Source organism: Camponotus vicinus, unplaced genomic scaffold (genome assembly GCF_025532165.1).
Source record: "Camponotus vicinus isolate PSW18456_S1 unplaced genomic scaffold, iyCamVici1.0 SCAF_6, whole genome shotgun sequence".
NCBI classification, from domain to species: domain Eukaryota; kingdom Metazoa; phylum Arthropoda; class Insecta; order Hymenoptera; family Formicidae; genus Camponotus; species Camponotus vicinus.
This window is the reverse complement of record NW_028141978.1, coordinates 60,150-77,776: the sequence shown is the minus strand read 5'-3', so window position 1 is coordinate 77,776 and position 17,627 is coordinate 60,150. Positions and strand designations below refer to the sequence as shown.

The window sequence follows — 17,627 nt, the reverse complement described above, 5'->3', positions numbered from 1 at the left end:
CTCTCTCTCTCTCTCTCTATTGATGATCTAGAGAAATAATAAATTAAAAAAAATTATATTTACACTTTGAAAAGATAACAAATATATACAAATATATAAATACTGCATTAAATTTTTTTCTTTTTACTCGATTTAACAATACGGTAATAAGTGAAAGAAAGTAACAGTGCACAATGTTTGCTTATAATACATAGAGTTCATTTTCGTAATATATTTAATTTGAACTTATTACATACACATTTGTTTTATATTTGATTAAAATTATAATTTCCTCGCTTTATTATGTTTGTGTGTTATTATATTTAAGATGATTTCTATATAACACTTTTCTCTCTTGCCTGTCCTAACGCATACATACATACATCGCTCTACACTATACAACATCTTAAGTTAACATCAATTTTACATACTACTTTCTACTTTGTATGTTGTTAGGACCACGTGTATGCCCAGACAGCATTTGTTTACATTTATAAATTATTTGTGCTAAAGATGTAACAGCAGAGTATGATATGCGCAAGATAAAAATAATTTCTTTAACGGGTTTCTCATAATTACCAAGTGTTTTATTTACAAATTGCTTAACGCAAAAAGCACAGTTATAAGCACAGAAATAATTTTTATGTATTGGATAACAGCTAATTAAAGAGCAAAGTAAAAGAGTAGTTATTTATCGCAATCCTATGTGTCGTTGCATCCATGAGAGGAAGTTTGATGTATCATTCATGATTGAATTTTTTCGCAAATATTTTCTTTGCATGGCGGAATAGATTCTCATTTTCAAACAAATATTTTCGAAAGGATTATTAATTGATGATATTAACTTACTCATAATATTTTTTACTGTGACAAAAATTGTCGTATTTTTACATTAAGCTACAAAGACCGAATCCTTGGCCAGAATCAAAGGCCGACTGCAATACTGTAGTTTCCATGCAAAACGCAGCGTCTTCATACATTGCTGCTATTCGTTGTTGCTGCGCTCGACTTTCACTCTGCGATCTGCAAGCAAGTTTAAATTTTTCCAATTGGAAAATATATTTCTAACAATTCTAATAATCAAAGATATTTAAGAGATAAAATATTGAAATTTTAATAGAAATTTTAATAAATTTTTTTATAATTATGTTTTACATAAAATTGCGACAAGATCTTTCAAACACACACACACACACACACACACACACACACACACACACACACACACTAACTCACTCACTCACTCACACGCACACACACGCACGCACGCACGCATGCACTTTATAGAGGACAGAATTCTATAATAATTCTATAATTTTTATAGAGTATTTCAATAAGGTTTATTTATGGGATAATGCAATTATATATTTTTAATAAACATTAAAGGCATTCAAATTTTAATAAAATTATTTTAAATGAAACATTTTTGTATAACGCCTCGAGCATAGTAGACATACATTTAGAGATGCATTTTTTGTGTATTTCATTTTGCTCACATCAAGCTTTAAAATTCTTTTAGAAATTTCGTTATTCCTTATTTATTGACTGAATCGATAAAAAAGAAACAAGCAAGACACCTTTTATATTATTTGCATAATTGCTGACCCGACTAATTTTTAAAACTATTTTGATGCTGCTACTAATTTTCAGCATCTACGTTATGGTTAAATAAATATAATATAATATAATCTTGAATTAAGATAATTCCCGATAGGTTGTGTACATGTATCATAATATACCGCATGCGGTCACTGAAAAACTTGATAAATTATTTGGCAAGAGCGATTCCAATTCCAAAACATACTATTACATATAGTGGTAACCTCTATACGTTTTTTTCGATTACTCACCTGGGAGGCATTGCCCGCGCGCGATGATGCGCTCTGATCTGCTGTTCTCTCAAGGCGGAGCAGATAGCGTCTCTGGATTGTTGCCGATGCTGCTGTTGATGCTGTTGATGCTGATGTTGATAGTGCGAGTCAAGCGTCAGCTGTGCTAAATACTCGCGAAGCTCGGGCTGACTGAGCAAAAGGTCGCGATGCGTCTGAAGACTCGAAGTTGGATTAGATGACAATATCGAAGATGATGTTGTTGTCGAGTCTGACCACGGTGGTGGAGGAGTATGTGAGCGTGATATCATCGCATATTTGTGATACAAATATTCCTCGTAGGTCGGTGGTAAACCGGTCTGCAAAGTGAAAATATATTTTAGAGAAGATCCGATAAAATTATTATACATAGCTATATTCAGACATTCTACTCTTAAGTTTATATAACATTGCTTTATTGCTTTAACCAGCGATTGAAATTGTTGATTTAGTTATCTTGTATTATATTAGAGATTTTAATCCTTCTTGATTCTCTCTCTCTCTCTCTCTTTCTCTCTCACTCTCATTTTTTAAATTTATATATAAATACGAAATATAAACAATTTTAATTGTGTATATTTCCAAATGAATTTTAAAATAAATAAATTTTAAAGTGTATATTTGGCTATAATTCTGTAACTAATGCAAAGATTTCGATGACAAACATCTTTGTAAAAAATATATGCATTTTAAAATTTTTAAAGAAGAACTTCTTTTCTTTGAGGTAAAAAGTTGCGATAAGGGTATGTGTTTGCAATTTTGCAGAATATGCTTTTGAGGTAAATATGTTTGTTCGACGTGTGTCCCTTTTGACTTCTAATAATCTTGGCTCCATATCTTCTCTATTTTAAATAAATATCATATATTTTATAAATATCATATCATTGCGCACAGTTTTTTTATACTGATGATTTAATAACTATTAGAGACCCTTTAATAAGAGACTGACCATCAGATAGAGTGAGCGCATATCGAGAGTATGTTTCGTCCATGTTTATGCAAAATCCTGAGAGAGAGATAGATATAGGTAAAATCTGTGCGGAAACTCTAGATTTCACTTACACGAATGTATGTGTTTGCAGATGTGTCTGTTAATATTCTTACATAGTTAAGAAATAAAAATAAAATGAGTGGATGTACAGCAGAATTTTGCAATAATACGTCAATGATATGAAAAACAATATGAAATAATATGAAAAATTATTTTGACATATATTATTTAAAAAAATTTTAAAAATTAGTTTTTAGTATTTCTATAATATTTATATTACTATAGAAATACTATAGAAATGCTAAAAAATACTAATTTTTAAAATTTTTCTAAATAATATATGTCAAAATAATTTTTCATATTTAATATTTAAATAAAATAAAATTTGTCATTATAATTTAATTATTATTATTTATAATATTAATATTTAAATTTAAATAAAATTTATTATTCTAATTTATATATATATATATATACATAATATTCATTATTATAATAATTAAAATTTCATTGTTATAATAATGCTTATTATATATATATAGATCATTATTAAAATTTCACTGCTTATCTATAATATTTTATTAATAAATTATTAATAAATATCATTTATATTCAAAATAGGGTAATTAAAGTTTGAATATGAGCGATAGTTGCCTAAAAATGGCGGACCAATCAAAAGTGGCCCCCAGTCTCTTATTAGAAGGTCTCTAATAACTATGATAATTTATTATAAATTTTCGACAAATAAAATTGAAATATATTAATACGTTATAGCGATCATCTTGTTTAACAGAGTTAATCGAGAGATTAATCTTTGATTAATTAATAAAATTTTAAAAACTGTCTCGTTATTTGTTACATTGAAATCATGTTATTTTAGCCAACAACTACATTCCCAGAGTATACAATGAATAATTGCTTGCCGTTATATTTGCAGGGCTGCGGTTTCAATATCTGATCGTTGTGTAGTTTCATGTTTCACAAATATCAAACGCAATGTACTTTTGCGAAATAAAATTGCGGCTACGATTCTTCTTTTTAAATTTCTTTTTAGATTTCTAGGAAATAAGATATAATCATTAAGTAGAATATTTGGCACTAATAATCGACTAATGAGCGACAAGATAATAAGATCATTATTTACTAGCATAATTTATTGTTGTTAATTATTAAAAAAACATACTTTCGACACTCATTCCTCATGATATATTAATCGATGTAAGTTTAAATGATCAAGTTAGCGGCTAAACCAATTTCACATTTCCCTTAATGTTCATTATATATATATATATAAAATAAAATAGCCAATTTTGTTTTTAATGTTTTTTTTTGTATCGACAATCGATTGCAACGATTATTATCCACGACCATACATTAAGTGCCTATGAAACGGGGCATGTGTGGATCGCATATAAATTATTATCAACATAGATAAACTCTTAAAGTTAGAAAACTATCATCAAGTTCATAAATGCAACACTTAACAGCACTTTTATTTTTCTAAGACAATAGTTTGCAGCAAATCTTACCTGTCGCGCTTTTGCAATCGCGACATCGTACGTCGGTGGTGGTGACGTCATAGATGGAATAGCAGTATTAAAAGCTTGCGATCTGTTTTGCATATTCGACCGATTAGTCCTGATCTCTTCGGTATTTGCGTTCGTCGTGTCCGGTATGCCGGCGTATAATACTTCAGGTATGGCGGTGTTTTCTCGAATTCTATCACTGAGGACACTCGAACTTGAATCTATAAAACATTATCGAAAGCGCATGCAAAGTTTTTTTCTCTTCTTTTTTTCCTTTGACTAATTTTAATTTTATTAATGATATATACATAAATATAATATATATAATACACACACACACACACACACACACATATGTGTGTGTGTAAAAAAATATATATTATATATGTACTATATACTTTATATTTTTAATTAAATATTTTAAAAGTTTGGTTGAAATTTAGAATAAAAGTGCATATTAGCGACGACCTCACCAATTTCGACATATAACCTTGACATATGTTGTCAAGAATATGTTCCTGATTAACTTGCCAAAAGTTTTAGCCTCGTTTATTACAAAGTTATTTACAAAATAAATTTAATGGTCCTGTGAACTTATTTTGAGTAAATCTGCATGAACTGCACTTTCAGCGGGAGATTAGATGTAGAATGAACTTTCCTTTATCTTGCAAAATACATGCGTAGATACAATAAAATCCAAACCTATTTCTGTTTTAAACCAGATTTGTTTCAAATCAGAAATAGGTTTGAGTTAGGTTATATCTTCCGGAAGGAAAGTTCATTCTACATCTTACCTCTTGCTGAGAGTGCAGTTTATGTATATTTACTCAAAATAAGTTCAACGGTCCCGCATTTTTCCAACTTTTTACATGAAACGAGGTTTACTCCATACCGCTCCCTGTTTTAGTGTAATCTATTATTGTGTAATTTTATATAGATTTTCAGTATTTCAAATCGAGATTTACATTACTAGATTTACATTATGCCATCGGTTAGTCACTATCTTTAATTGTTTATAACTTTGTAAACAACGAGTGGACGGCTAAAATCTTTTGAATGTCACTTAGAGACATGTCCTTGATAACATATATTAAGGTCATCGAAATTGATGAGGTCGTCTCTAATGTGCAATTTTATCAAATTTAGTTTTAAAAATATAATAAACATTATCAATATGTATATATATATACACACACACACACACACACACATACATATACAATAATAATAATAATAATAATAATAATAATAATAATAATAACAGCAACAACAACATGCAACATATTATCAAAATCTCACATGTCATTCTTGAGTTCGCGTGAGCATGAAGAGCTCTGCAAGATATGGAGTATTTCTGTTTAGGACAACAAATAAAGTTATAGAGAAGGAATTTGGTTTCTAGTTTTTACTCTTTAATTAATTGGAACTTAATTCCATTACCGAACTAGAACCGATATATGCGAAAGTGATAATCGAAATTGTTAGATAGCGAAATATTATTGTATTAGCGACGTGTTGACAAACCTATATATATATATATATATATAGGTTTGTCAACACATCGCTAATATATATATATATATATATATATATATATATATGGTATCTTTTTCAAAAACCTTGAAAAAACGGGCTAATCGGTGTGGTTGACCTTCATATTTCTCAGATCGCTGTGCTGCAGGAGATATAGAGTCCGCTATCAGAAGTAAGAGAAAATGCCGAATTCTATCAAACTATTCATTATAACCGTTAAGTAAATTTCAGTCAACAATGTATTGTTTTCCTTGTTATTGTGTCGAAAACAGGCATTATCTGAGAGAGACATTAATCCAGGAGGAAAAGCAGAAATCTTTTATAGTTCGATTTTTTATAGTCTTTTTATATTTTCAAGTTCTGCACACTCGGGCTATTCTATTAAATTTATAATGTGGTTCAGATACGTATATAAGAGCATTCTACAGTACATATTTCTTTATATAGTCAATGCTGTTTTTTAAACTTAAAAACATCCCGGTCCGCTGCAGAGCTTAACAAGCCAAAAACGATTATTCTTAGATCTCTATACGTTCATCTAGGGGACATGAAATGGCAACTTGTATCAAATAACCATCGCAGTGCTTATCTTGTCACAGAGTCTTACTTGCTCATCCATCGTCCATTCCGTAGCGATCACGAGATAAACATGAGATGCAAAGAAATCTAGTGAAATTGTAATAAAATTTGTGCATAATATACGGACTAACTGACCGATATAAGTGTAATGTGATTCAGCATTATCGGCGCTTCGAGTTCTTCGTGAATGATTGAGTCGCTTCTCATGCTTGTTGTTCTTCATTGTAGGTTTCGTGGCTTCTGTTACCAAGCTGCTGCTTCCGGTCTCACTCGACGTTCGGGTTTTTAGTCCTCGCCTGTCAGCTTGTTGTTTCCGCGAGTCCTTACCCTCTCGTTTATTGCTCTTTGATTTGGGCAGGAGGATAGTCAGTTTTTCCAGAACGATCGAGCTACTCCGCGACTTCGGCAGGTCTACGACAATACCGCAGGCACACACCGGCAAATTCTCGTTAGGCATCCTGCAAAAATAGCCCTTACAGAATTTATTTTTGTCGACGGATTAAGGATAAGGATCCTATGAATAAAAAATATTTAGATAGATTATATTTTTTGTCATCGGTCTTCCAAAAAAATATTTTACGCAATTTTATTAAAATCAGAAAGCAGAAGTAATGTCTCATAGCAAAAAGTATCAAAGTAAAAATATATTAAAATAAAATAATAAATATCTACTAAAATATGATTTCACATTAATTAACAGAATGTGTGTGTGTGTGTGTGTGTGTGTGTGTGTGTGTGTGTGTAACATGTATCCTTCTGGATTTTGCTCTGCTCTGATTTGACCTAGATTACCCACGATCGATCATTAAAGTCGATATTTAGCGAGCCTTAATTCGCTCAATGAAAACAGTAACGGAACTGGTGAAACCCATCAAAGTTAAGCACTCGTTAGAACGCTCTCCTCCTCAATAAAATTAATTCAAAACTGCTGCTACGCCTGATCATGAACGAAATCACCTTCCAAGTATTATAATTGTTTATTTTCATCCTGTATTCTCTTTGCTATAAATCACGTTATAATAATCAGTTTGATTAAAAAAACTATACTTTTAATTTTCCAATTTGCAATATCTAATTATAATTTTACAATTGCCAATTATGATATAATTAAAAAATATAATATAATCATATATATATATATATATATATATATATATATATTATATTCGAAATAAACGTCAATCGAAACTGACTTATTCGAAAATGAGGTCTTACCAATTGCTTTCAAATTCGTAAAGGAAACTTCCGTGACTTTGCAATTGTCTTAATTATTATTGAGAAATATTGTGGGAAATTGCCTTAGGCCCATATTCTGAATCCTCTTTTATCGATAAAAGTGCTCCTAAAAGCGGCCTGTAGCCAATCAGAAGGCTTATATGCCACTTTTAGAGACACTTTTATCGATAAAAGAGGATTCAGAATATGGGCCTTAGACTTTTCAGAAATTTCATTGCGCTCTTTCGGCAGGTCATTTAAGCATTTGGCAAAACTTTTCTTGTAAACAAAGTGAAGTGGATTAGAATATTTCTCGCTCTTTCTCTAATTAATATGTAAAACAAATTAATTTTTCCAATTTATATAAAAGTTAGATAAATATACAGGGGGTAGATAAAAATAATGTAAACACCTGAAAAATAAATATTGTATTTGTTTATTAATAAGATGTTGGGCCATCATTTCCCTTTAATATAGCTTCAATTCTCCTTGGAATAGAATTATGCAATTTTTGAATAGTCTCCAGTAAAATATTGTCCAATTCTTCTATTAAATAATGCTATTTTTCAAGATAACGTACTCATACACACAGCTAGAAAAGTTCAATCTTTATTCGAAACAGCATCAAAATGAACTCGAACATCTTCTCTGGCCAGCACAATTACCCGATTTAAATATTATCGAGCCACTATGGACAGTTTTGGAAAAGAGAGCGAGAAACAGATTTCCTCCTCCAACATTTCTGAAGCAATTGGCACATATTTTGCTAAAAGAATGGAACAATATTCTATTGTAGGCTATTCAAAATTGCATGATTTTATTCCAAGGAGAATTGAAGCCGTATTAAAGATAAATGGTGTGGTCTACCATTTTATTAATAAACAAATGTAATATATTTTTCAGGTGTTCACATTATTTTGTCTACCCTTCTCTACATATGTAAATAGATATATTGCTACTCACACGCATGTAGCGCTTTTATCTTGATTCTTGCTTAGATAACAATTTGCGAGTATCCATATAAAAACTTTTACATAAACTTTTAAAAATTCAGACTTTTAGTTTGTTTAGGCTTCACTACACAACGATTCAAGAACATAAAACTGTCTGATGCAAACGGAAAAATCTTCGAAACAAGTAATGTTCTACAATTAAAGCTATCGGTTTTCGATGGAAATGATGGCAACGATAACAACAACGACAACGAGGACGACGCGAACGACGAGAACGACAATGACAACAACGACGATGGGATGGCGAAAATGGAGCAACAGAGAAGGATAGGCTGCAGAACTAGAGAAAGGCAAATAGTTGGAAATCAGCAATTGCGACTGTAAGCAGGGAACTGAGAGCTTGTAGGAGAAGGTCGTGTCGGAGGCGTATATACCAGAAGCTTGAAAACCAGGTCACCACTGTAGGTCACTGAGCTCTCCCTTCAATAAATCCGGGACAAGTAAATCCGGGATAGTCCGTCTACAAATTAAATATAAATATTATTAGCTGACCCGTGTCTATATTACAGTTGTTACAATAAACAGCTTCTCCGACGAATGTCATCGTTGATGGGTTTTTCATCAAGCAGATAGATAAATATTTTATATAGATAGAAAAATTTGTGATAAATTTTGACTAATTAAGTTTTTGACACATATGTAAGCATTTGATTACATTTAGATTAATATATTTATTATGCTAATGTACAATATTATGTTCTTATTGTAAAATATTATGTTTTATTGTAAAATCTTTTTATGCATTTTAATAATCTTGAGTAGAGAACCACGTACCTACATTTAAAAACTTGATTGAACTCATTCACAATTAACTTGCGATTGACAGAGGTTATTATTTTATCTTCTACTTTTGTCCAAAACGTTTCATCATATCATATGTATGAGAGCAAGTTATCGATATCATTTTATTGGTAAAAAAAACAAGTTTTAATTATTCACACAAATAAATAAACTTCTGGCAGAAATGTGCATTGAATAATTGTGATTCACAAAAAATGGATTTATTTTATAGTATATTGTTTATTTAATTTACGTTTTTAGTTTATTGTTTATTTGTTTATTGTACATATATAAATTGTCCTATTATATCACACCGGCACAAGATGATGGCATATTTATCAAAAAGTTAACGTCTGCAAGTGATATCGATAATAGTGAAAGCTGGATTTGTGCTAATAATTATTAGCTACATTGATAACGGAATATGGCTTGCTTTGATGTTGATTCAAGAGAAATGATATTTTTAATTATTTAACAACATTGCTGCAACATTACAAAAACCAATGCGCAATAGCGTTTACAATTTCATTAGAAGTAAATATCCGTGAGAGAAGAGTTTTTGTCAGTTTACTCATTTTCATTCTATTTCCATTCTTATTAAACTATTTCATTGTATCATATCTATAATAGTAATAGCGGTGAGTAGTAATAATCTGTCATGAGCAGACAGGGAAATTATTGGTTACACCGCCACCGCCACCGCCGCGCCGCGCTATCCGTTGCCGCGCGCCGACAAAATGTCTGACACGCTACAGCTCGAACAACCGAGCGCGTCTCTCATTCGTCCGATTTTAATATTTAATATTTCTTTATTAATATTTCTATATTTAATATATTTCTGTTATTATTACTATTTAATTTTTCTATTATTATTGTGGAAATCGTAAAGTGATGTGGGATTTTTTTGTTCAATTTACTGCGTTTTACCTCCTCATAAGCGCTTGTACTCGTATATAATGCTGTGGAACACCCTGTATATATATATATATATATATATATATATATATATATATATAGCATCTAATAGAAATTGTAACATAAAAACTAAAATAATTTTATGTTAGTATGTAGATATTATTGTTCATATAAACAAACAGTTGGAAGGGAGCGTTTATTCCATTTTTACGATAAATTATTCCTTTGAAAATCCATTTAATTGTAGGAATAAAACATTTTCCCCGTCTAGCGAACGATAGTGATATAAATATATTGTTTTCTTGTGTTATCGTGTCTACTAAAAAATAAGAAGAAAGTTCGAAAAAATAACACGCGCCCGGCTTACATGCAATACAGATAAAATATAAGCTTGAAATTAATACCATTTATGCTTTAATCGCACACTGCTATACACGAGATGTACTTTTGTATTGGATGCAAGTATTTCGTGTTAGATATGAATATTGTTTCAATAATGTAATGTGCCTTTTACAACAAATGGCGAATTGTTTATTGATCCGCTATCATCGCATTTGTAAAATTATTAAAAATTCGTTTCGTATTTTTTAAAGTCTTTTGATGCATTCATATATGCTTATCAAACGTTCTCCGCCTGAGATATCTTGTCATAATTTATTTCTCTATACGTTATTTTTCATTTTTGTTGTTTCAATTAATTTATAACAATTTGTCGAGTTTTCAATCATCAATCTTTCAAGATTATCAAGATCACGAAAATATATTCATTATGATACTTATGTATTTTAAGGGATTATCGAAAAACTTAACAATGATTAATTTTAATCCGTTATCAAAGAGTAGGTGCATAACGTCTTCTTGTCAGCTCGTGTGTATGTGTGTGTGTATGTGTGCGTGCGCGCGTGTATGTGTACATGTATGTATGTATGTATAATAAATATTTACTAATTAATATTTATTAATCATTAATATACTCTCTATATGTACATACAACATTTTAAATATACATTGTCAAATATATATATATTTTTATATTAAAAATATAAAATATATACGTTATATATATCGTTAAATCGTATCTATAAATCGTTTCATTTAACATATTTTATATTTATTGAAATATGAATCTTCTATTAGTTTCTATTATTATTAATATGAATCTTAAAAAAGGAATATTAATATGAAAAATATGAATCTTCTATTATTATCTTCTATTATTCTATCTATTGATTGTAAGAAATTAATTGAGAAAGATATTTTATACCTTTATTAGTTTTATTATGAAGAGAAATAGAAGTACCTTTTCTTGCCTTATTGAATGATTTACTAGATATTCTATATAATCAGATCTTGTATATCTTATCGATTATTCCTAACGATTACATACAGACAAAATTTGAAACTGCAACCGTTCTAAACCGATTTATCATCGCTTTAAACATTTTTTCCAAGATTTTTTCATCAACAAAAATAGAAAAATTGCAAAAAAGTGCATATTTTACTCGTTGGTTTGATACGCCCGTTTTGTGTCAAATAAAGAAATCGCCGTATTTACGCGTTTCCATTCACGTGTCTAGCACGCAGTCAGCACTTAAATCGAGTTTATCTCCTGCAAAACTTTAGCCGACATGTCGGTAAAAACTCTTCAAGATTTTTAGAATGGAGCAAATGATGGGAATAATATAAACAAGTGGAATAAATTTTGCTATGTAGCTTTCTTCTCTTTCTTCAAATTTTTGTTCAATTCTCTTCTGCATCGTTTCTTTTTTTTACCATTTCATCAAATTGCTTTATGATAATTTGCGAAATTTAGTGCACAAATTAGTGAAATATAAAGACATCATCGATTAATATAACGGAAGAATTTTTTTCAGAACTATATAAAGTTATGATTAGTTAGTAATGGCAAACTGAAGGAAAAAAATTATTCCAGCTTAAGAAAGCAAATTAAAAAAATAAGAGAATTTAGAATTAAATTTTTCTATAAGAGATTGTTTGACATTTTAAATTATTACGGCTTTAGTTTATTAAATATCTTAATCGAAAGTTTACTTGACGTGAAATTCTGGATAAGGTACTTGGCAACCCCGCATCGAGAACAGTGACTCTCAACTCAATGCTCGGACCTGTTTTTTATGTACTTGGCGTCGCGACGCTACCGCGTCGCTTGATAAAGATAATTTCAAAGTTATAAACATTTTATTTATAAATTATGATTATTAAAAATGTCAGACTCGTGAATATAAAATTAAAAGTATAAATTGGTATAAGTGGCAATGCGAGTCTAGTGTCGAAATTATTACACCGCTATTTATTGTACAAAAGACAATCATATAAGAAAATACATATAATAAATATACATTTGAGTAAGTTACGAACGTTTCGACCCTATTTTTGGGTCATCTTCAGCGCAAATTTAAATTAAGTAATGAAATAATATAAAATTGGAGTCAGGCATACGAGTGCTGTCTAAAAATACGTTTCAGTTGAATGATGCGGTATCTCATTGTTGTTTTGACGATGTCTGCAATTTAAACAACCCGAATCTGTCAGCAAATAAAATACATCAAACCGAACAACAGTTTGAATTGATAAAATAACTTAAAATAACTTTATTATATGTATTTTCTTATATGATTGTCTTTGTACAATAAATAGCGGTGTAATAATTTCGACACTAGACTCGCATTGCCACTTATACCAATTTATACTTTTAATTTTATAAATTATGAATTGTCAAATACCACTTAGAGAGAAGAGAGAGAGAGAGAGAGAGAGAGAGAGAGAGAGAGAGAGAGAGAGAGAGAGAGAGATGTTTAATATATATATATATATATTACAATATGAGAGAGAGATGTTTAATATATATATATATTACAATATGAGTAAAATGCTTCTCCTAACATGCCACTATTTTCAAGTGTAATATTTTGAGTTGCTGAATAATTATTATGTAACAAATATAATTAGAACACTATAATTAAATTTCCTAGTATACGTTGTTAAACATCTCTCTCTCTCTCTCTCTCTCTCTCTCTCTCTCTCTCTATATATATATATATATATATATATATATATATATATATATATATCAAATATAATGTAAAATTGTCTATAATATACTTTAAGAAATTCTTGTATATTGACATTTCTCAGCCAGAGAGAATCTCTTTACTCTCTCATATGTATTTATTATTTGTAAATATTTCTTTCAACACAATTAGTTTGTTATGTCCGCAAACAAGAAAAAAAATAGATATTCAAGAGAATGTATATATATATATATATATATATATATATATATATATATATATATATATATACATAAAATAGACATTCAAGAGAAGATAGCGCTATATTTGACATTCTGTTGCTCCTAATTCTTTATTAATGTGATTATTTCATATAGCAATTACATATATAATTAAAAGAAAAATTATATAATTTTATTATAGATATAGTATTTTTTATAGTATTGTTTTTGTTGTATTGTTGTATTGTTGTAAATTATTTTAAAAATTTTATTATATTTTAAATATATTTCTTTTTGTATGTAACATACAAATTAACAATACAAACAGATTATAAACTGAATAATAATTGCTATATGAAATAATCACATTAATAAAGAATTAGGAACAATAAAATGGCAAATACTGTCTTCTCTTGAATGTCTATTTTATATATATATATATATATATATATATATATATATATATACACACACATACATATACACATACACATACACATACATATACATATACATATACATATACATATACATATACATATACATATACATATACATATACATATACATATACATATACATATACATATACATATACATATACATATACATATACATATACATATACATATACATATACATATACATATACATATACATATACATATACATATACATATACATATACATATACATATACATATACATATATATACATGTACATGCACATATACATATATATATATATATATATCTTTCTCTTCAATGGCTGAAATCGAAGAGAGGCATATTGCGCTTGTCCGACGTAGAGGTTACTGAGGTCATATAAGGGCGTTTACATTCTTTATTTTAATATTGTATGTGTATGTATTTTTATATTGTAAATTTTCAATTTTATAGTCCACGATTTATTGTTTTATGTATTATTTTTGACAGTTGCTGATGATTGTCCAATTAAGAGATCAAAACGAACCAATATGAACACTTAATAGTAAATCATTTCAGCAAATCATTTGAAAGGGAAAAAATTGTACTCTAATTATTGCGCGCGGCTTTTAATTAAATCTTTTCCCTTATTTGTGAATATTTAATATTAAAGATTATAACGATATAAAGATAATATTAAAGATTTCAACTTTGGTTTATAAGAACTTTATTTTAATATTTCAGAATAGTTTTAATTTTCAGAAAAAAAAAGTTTGAAAGATGTTATTTTGTTTTTTTTGTCATGTTCGAAAGAAAAGTACTTTTTTTTTAAAAAACCTATTTAAAATTTTTTTAATGATAAACTTAACAACAAATCTTTAACGTAAGGTGCGCTAAAAAAAATGTAATAATGAAATTGTTTTTAATATTCATTTAAATTGTACGTTCTTAAAAACATTCATGTTTTCATTAAATTTCGAATTTGCCTATCGAATTCTAATAAGATACTGAACATATACGGAATGTGCATTGCCATTATTTTGAAGAATGCCGCGTGTTCAATGAGGATTACGTTCGCGAATGAAGTGATTTCTATCAGTCTTTAAATATTATTAGGATGAACTAATTATTATATATCATATTTGAAATATTATCATATATAGAAAATTTAACTATTTCTTAAATTTTCAATGATCTAGAAATTTTCATGTTAAATATTTATCTGTGTCATGTATCGTCATATATCTTCGTGTGATACAAAGTTATTATATTTACCTCGTAGTGAATGTAGACTTTCGTGCGAAACATCGAAAGTTTGTTGCACGGCTTTTCGTTATCGAATATGTGCACCTCACATATTTCTCGAGTGAGAATAGCGAATCAAGCAATAAAAAGGCAGACAAATAGAGAGAGAGAGAGAGAGAGAGAGAGAGAGAGAGAGAGAGAGAGGGGAGCAGAGTAAAGGAAAACACAAAAAGAGAAAAACAAGATAATCAAGCCGAAACTTGAGGAAAAAAAGAAGAAATAATTTTTCGAAATCGTGCACACACGAAACTCTTGCAAGCTTATGACGGCACGCAAACCACACAGCCAAGTGGCGCAACTGAACTCAGCTGAACCGAGTCAGAGCTTAAATTACCGAAGAGAGAAGACGGCGGGGGTGGCAGCAGCGGATGGTAGCAACGGTGGCGTCGGCAGTAGTGGCGAAACAGGGATCGCGTCGTCTCTTTGGCATCGATTTGCTGGCAGTGACGCGCACTGCGCTCTTCGTAATTCGTTTGCGAGCGCGAGATAATTTCGTATTTCAATTTTTCAAATCAATAGTTTAAAAACATTCAATCTAATCAGTTTGCTCTTGGTACTATATAACGAGAATGAATAAGTAATGAGACAATCACAACAGAGACAATCTCTTTTGGAGAAATTACTATGAAACTTTAATGCTCCATGTTGATAATATGAATAAATTAACGTCATATTATGCATCGTATTATTATTTTTTTATTTCGGTTTCTAATATAAATATATATATATATATATATATATATATATATATATTTATTTATTTATTTTTTATAATATGTCTTTTATTTTATTTTTTTATTTTAATAATAAGATAAATTCCGAATGTCACAAATAATTTAATCTGGCATTATCGAAATTGTATTCATATTAACGATCTTGATTATTTCAAATATGAATATAGTATTGTGAAAGCAATATATCTTATTCACAACAAATTCACTGAATATGGATTTAGTTTTATGGAATTAATTGTTATTTAGTGAAAATGTTGAAATAAAGCGTTTATAATTTTTTTTTAATAATTAATATGATTGAAAATAATTAAAAATATTAGATTTTTAACGGGCTGTACATTAAAAGAGAAATTAAATGAGAAAACTATATTTTTCAAGGGACCTATTATAGAATTGTTTACGGGATTGAAAAGATTTTTAGCTAGTGTGTTTTTAATCACGAGAGATTCTATATCTTAATCTATTATCTTTCTCGAAATTGGCATACATATCATTATGCCAAGCGAAACAATAGCTTAGAATCGACATTAGATAGTTTTAGAATAATTGATTCTAGGATATTTAAACGTTGCAAATGTCAGATAAGTAACGCAGTTAATCTTTTATTTGCACAGTTATTGTCAATGCCATCAACACGATATAATACATGATGTTGTAAACAATTTTTAATTAAAATATTCCAGATCTTCAACGATTCTTTGCAATCTTGGGCGAAGAAATATAGGATCTTAAAACGACATTATTGAGTCATAAATGAGTTCATTTGAGAAATTTCTAGTTTGATTACACGATGAGAGGCTAAATCTTGCGAAAGATATCAATGATGTATCAAATTAGGATGGCCGATAAAAAAATGATGAAAATAAATAATCGACGACAGCGGAGTCAATATAAATCGTGGCTAAAGATTTTCTTATCCGTCTTGTACAATCAATACAACTTTCATCATATTTGCACAAAAGCGAAGGAAACAGTTTCGCATCTCACGACGCGCATCTTTCTATTACATGTATACTATACGTATGAGAGGAGATTTGCAGTTTTATTTTCTTTGCTCTTATTAAGCATAATAAAGAGAATTTTATAAAAAGAATCTTTATTCGCGTTAACAACTTATAATAATTCAGTCAAGAAATAGATGTAAGAAAGCAATTGCGTTCATGAAATGCACCTGAGTATATTATTCGGTTAATTTTGTTAATGTTAAAAATATAATAGTCTTTTTCTAATAAACTAAGTTTCAATATAAAGAAAGTAAGAGAAAAAATGATAGAATTATATTTTCCACCTAACACAAGTAGATTTTATTCTAATAAAATTTTTTTTTAATTTAAAATCTGTTATTACAAAGCCTTTCTTTCATAATATAAAAAAATCAGAAACATGTAATGAATGAATATGGCATTTTTCTTAATATTTTTCGCTGAGAAACTATCATCTTAGAAATTGTCGTTTAACTTTATTAGATATGTTTTTGATCGATTAATGGTTTTTTGCATCGAAAAATTTT

The 17,627-nt window shown here is 29.0% G+C and overlaps 1 protein-coding gene across 4 annotated transcripts; it reads right to left on the bottom strand.

The window, feature by feature from the left end:
* Positions 1-39: 39 nt before the first annotated feature.
* On the bottom strand, positions 40-15,760 carry LOC145972710 (uncharacterized). 4 transcript variants are annotated; one of them, XM_083101526.1, is made up of 6 exons: positions 15,354-15,672; positions 9,079-9,164; positions 6,612-6,934; positions 4,368-4,585; positions 1,830-2,167; positions 40-1,002 (listed from the first exon to the last, which is right to left on the bottom strand). In XM_083101526.1, the coding sequence occupies exons 3-6, from the start codon at positions 6,931-6,933 to the stop codon at positions 867-869; spliced, it is 1,014 nt and encodes a 337-aa protein (XP_082957652.1). In that variant the 5' UTR covers position 6,934; positions 9,079-9,164; positions 15,354-15,672; the 3' UTR covers positions 40-866. The 4 variants fall into 4 exon arrangements, with proteins under 4 accessions (XP_082957652.1, XP_082957654.1, XP_082957653.1 ...); XM_083101528.1 differs by lacking the exons at positions 9,079-9,164; positions 15,354-15,672 and adding an exon at positions 15,718-15,760; XM_083101527.1 differs by lacking the exon at positions 9,079-9,164.
* Between the last annotated feature and the right edge of the window lie 1,867 nt (positions 15,761-17,627).